The following is a 4,521-nucleotide window of genomic DNA, read 5'->3' on the forward strand; positions in this document are numbered from 1 at the left end:
ATCAGTTAATTGGGATGATAATCAGCAGATATATTTTTATTTTTTTAGAATATATATATTTAATTTGAAAAGATGGGATTTAAACATGACTGTAGAGGTTTAGACCTCATCCTGCAGGGGACATTAGTGATGGTTAGCTTGACTTTAAAGATAAGTGCTACATATTTTTCACTTTATTCGTGTACTATTCATCATGCTGAATTTATGTCTGTTGTTAAAGGCGAGAGTTGCAGCAGGAGGGTTGAAAGTGACCGCTGCGTGTCAACACAGAGCTTCTGGAGCTGCAAGAATCCTCTCCGCTCCTGCACTTCAGAGAGCCTGTTTCTCCACCGGTGCGTACAAAACCAAAGTCAGACAATATACAGTCGATGCTGGCTGGAAGGTTAGAGCATAAACAATAATTCATTTGGCGTAAATATTATTTTGCAGCAATTTTATTAATAGTTAAATCTGTTAACTGAATGTATTCGGCCTTTGGACTGAACAATATTTGAAGACTTCAACTTGGGCTCTGGGAGATTGTGATAGCGTTTTTCATTATTGTCTGACTTCTGAAGTGATTCATCAGTTAATTGGGATGATAATCAGCAGATCTGAATGGCTTTCTCAAAATAGTATTATAAGGATTCGCCAACCTTTTTTAAGCAGAATTTGAAATAGACGAGGATATATTGTTTCGGAATGATTTTAAAAGCTCAACCTCTGGTGCTAGACAGAAGTGACGGTAGCTGGGCAGGAGGCTGGTGCTGTGGGGGAGCGAGGGGTGGATCCGTCTGAGAAGTTAAGGACACAATCTAGCTATAGATACCAAAAGCATTTTTTGATCCAGCCTGTAAACATGTTTATCTCTGCTGTGAAGTTTGGCATTTTAACACGGAGGTCTTTGGAGACTGGCTTGTATCTGGGGCCAGCCTCAAGTGGCCATTCAAAGAATTGCCTTTTTTTGACTCTTTGACTTTTTTTTTCAATATAGGGTTGCAGCAATATACTGGTTTTAAGGTATAGCGTGATATGAAAGTTGACGATTATCATACTGTGTACTATCTACTATACTGAAAAAAGAAAAAGAAACTGGCCAAAGAATCTCACCTTTATTTTAGTTATTTCCAAAAGGGAGACACATCTTCATTATAATAATCAAACATTTAAGAGTCATCCTGACTAATAATAATTAGAAAAATAATACTGTAATACTGTGAGACTGCAAAACCACAATAATTTATGAGACCATTATTATACTGTGAAAATCTCATACCACTGCAACCCTATTTAGATATTACAATATTTTGTTAGTTGATATTTGGTATAATGAAATCACATCATCATAATACGATTCCATTGAACGTGTTCTGCAGTTAGCATCGATATTTTTGCTTTTAATTACTGTTAAAAAAAAGGTCCAAGTTGTGAAAAAAAAGTTTCAAGATGATAGCATGTCCCTTTCAGCATCGCTGTAAATAGCCCCTGTGTTTCGCCGACGTTTTCGTGATCGTCTTTTTTTCAGTTTTCAGTATGGATTCTTTGTGCTTGGTGTTGTAAATGACTTTGGTTTTACTAAGCAAATGCTTTGTGTTTGTCTTTTCTATATCAGGCTCTTCCAGATGGACCCCTGCTGTCACTCAGCCTGCTCCGGATTTTAAGGGCACAGCTGTCTACAAGGGGGAGTTCAAGGAAATGAGCCTCGCTGACTTCAAGGGCAAATACCTGGTCCTCTTCTTCTACCCGCTGGATTTGTGAGTATTTGTGACCTGCATAAAAACAACAGCATGACCCCCCTCCTTTGATTAAAATGTACCTTGTGTAATTTAAGTTTTTAAAGTACCTCTGCTGATGACTAGTCCCACAGGTCCCTGCCCTGTGTTCACTGTGTGCTTTGAGACCACTGTGCCTGCAGATGGATTGTGGGTATTTTGTGACTGGGTCAGTGAACATTGTCCTCACAGACCCTTTTATTTCTCTCTTTGTTTGTCACACTGCAGCACCTTCGTGTGTCCAACTGAGATCATCTCATTCAGCGACAAGGCCAGTGAGTTCCACGACATTAACTGTGAGGTGGTGGGAGTGTCTGTGGACTCTCACTTCACTCACTTGGCATGGATCAACACGCCACGCAAGGTACTCTCCCTCATTTAGGAATCAATTCAGAAACAGACACATGGTGCAAAGTTCAGCTCTGAGTTTATTCATTCATGCTTCAGCGTGGACCTTAAAGGGAGCGTTTAGTAAATGACTGACCTACAAGGACTTTGTTGTGCTCACAGCTGTTGTAATGCTGAAGTAACCTGAAATGCACTCTCCATTAACGGTATGTTGTAAAAGGCATTATTTAATGATGTTTTGGCAGACTGGAGGTTTGGGCAACATCCACATCCCCCTGCTCTCCGACCTCAACAAGCAGATCTCTAGAGACTATGGGGTGCTGCTGGAGGGTCCAGGCATTGCTCTGAGGTATGTTCATTATGTGATCTATTCACAGCTGTCATAAATAGGACATGGAAATGTCACTATTGCTGAAATTTCATTTCCAACACAATTTACAGTTAAACCACGATCTTGATGACATATTTAGTTGTGTAGTTTACTTGCACAGCAGTTCTATAGCCTAAGGATAAACGAGACAAACTAGTGGAGACGTGGGCAGGTATGATGACCCCTTAAGGACTCCTCAGTTAGTAGGATTTTTGCAGATTTCTTGGCAGATGCAGAACATAACATGTTTTCATTAGTTTATAATTACCTGAAAATAAGACTGCTCATTACTTTAGGATAAGCCCTTAATGTCTACGTACATAACAGGTCCTGTTGTGTCCATCATATTTTTCTTACAATAGCAAAGAACAGACAAATCACACATTGGCTTTAGATTGGGCCATTTACATTTTGGCATTGGCCATCGTACTTCTGCTGATAGAATATTTTGTCCAAAAAAAAAAAAATACAAAGTCATACTGTATTAAGTAATACAAAATGAAAGAAAAAAAACAATAGTATACTATTTTGTCCAAAATGGCATTAAGCTATGATAGTATAGTACATCGTCCATAATCGTATAAACATGTCATAACATAGTTATTCACCCAAAAAGAACATGAATAACTCATGCTATAGCATGGTAAAAAAAAAATAGCAAAAAAGGCCACAATACAGCGTAAAAAAACGTCATACTATAGTATCTTTTTCATCACTGCGTAAAAAGTCATACTATAGTATCTCAATCAAAATACCCCCAAAATTTTATACAATAGAATGTTGTCAAAAATGGCACACAAATGTCAAAGTATTATGAAAAAGTCATAGCATTGTATGCTATCCAAAATTGCATTTAAGTGTTAGTATGTCTTCCCAAAAAGCTTAAAAATGTTATACTGTAGTATGTCGTCCAAAATAACAGAAGAAAGTCATACTATAGTATGGTGTCCAAAATTTCACAAAAAAGGCAAACTATAGTATTTCGTCCAAAATTCACAAAAATGTCATACTATGGTATGTAATCCAAAATAGGAACCTTTATGCGCAAAAAATATATAATCTATAAATGAAAAGTGAACACGTTTTTAGAGCCCTGAATGTCTCAAGGGAGGCTTTCAGGAGAGACTGTGTCCTTTTCAGGGGAGTCGAGCTCCCCATGGCTCCCCCGTAATTCTAACTACGACTATGACGTTTTCGGTCATTTTTTCGACATGCTATATTATGATTTTTTTAGCCGTTTTTTGGACATGTCAAATTTTGACATATTTTGCTTATTTTACTATAGTATGGAGTTTTCTGTAATTTTTTCAACATGTTACTCGAGGTGTTTTAGGCCGTTTTTGCAACATTCTATGATATGACGTGTCTGGGCATGATATTTTATGTGGTTTTCAGCTGTTTTTTGGACATTTAAACTTTCGACATTTTTTTCCATACTATAGCAGGCTTTTTTTGTCATTTTTTCAGCATGCTATTTCAAGGATTTTTAGGCCGTTTTTGCAACCTTCTATGCTATGACGTATCTGGGCATGTTATTTTACGGGGTTTCCAGCGATTTTAAGCAGCTTTTTGGTTAGTCAGATTTGACATTTTTTGCCATACTATAGTATGGCTTTTTTGGTCATTTTTTCAACACGATATTTCAAGGTGTTTTAGGCTGTTTTTGCAACATTCTTTGCTATGGCATGCCTGTGCATTTTATTTGAAGTGGTTTTCAGCTGTTTTAAGCCTTTTTTGGAACATGTCATATTTTGACATTTTTTCCATACTATAGCCTTGCTGTTTTCGTCATTTTTTCAACATGCATTTCTTTGGGTTTTTTGTACATTTTTGAAACATTCTTTCCTATGGCGTGTCTCAGCAGGCTATTTTATACTGTTTTGAGGTGTTTTCAGTTGTTTTTGGGACATGTCACATTTTGACATTTTTCCATACTATAGGCTTGCCTTTTTTGTCATTTTTTCAGCGTGCATTATTTTGGTGTTTTGGTCAGTTTTTGCAAAATTCTATGCTATGGCGTGTCTCAGCAGGCTATTTTATACTGTTTTGAGG

At 37.2% G+C, this 4,521-nt stretch overlaps 1 protein-coding gene across 1 annotated transcript; it reads left to right on the forward strand.

The window, feature by feature from the left end:
• Positions 1-220: 220 nt before the first annotated feature.
• Positions 221-2,500, forward strand: LOC121966896 (thioredoxin-dependent peroxide reductase, mitochondrial-like; the record flags this gene model as incomplete). The annotated part of the gene is made up of 4 exons (XM_042516966.1): positions 221-332; positions 1,592-1,733; positions 1,980-2,115; positions 2,345-2,500. Coding segments are annotated over 4 exons (531 nt in total), but the record flags the coding sequence as incomplete, so codon positions are not given.
• Between the last annotated feature and the right edge of the window lie 2,021 nt (positions 2,501-4,521).

The sequence above is a fragment of the Plectropomus leopardus genome, unplaced genomic scaffold (genome assembly GCF_008729295.1).
Source record: "Plectropomus leopardus isolate mb unplaced genomic scaffold, YSFRI_Pleo_2.0 unplaced_scaffold26244, whole genome shotgun sequence".
Lineage (NCBI taxonomy): Eukaryota > Metazoa > Chordata > Actinopteri > Perciformes > Serranidae > Plectropomus > Plectropomus leopardus.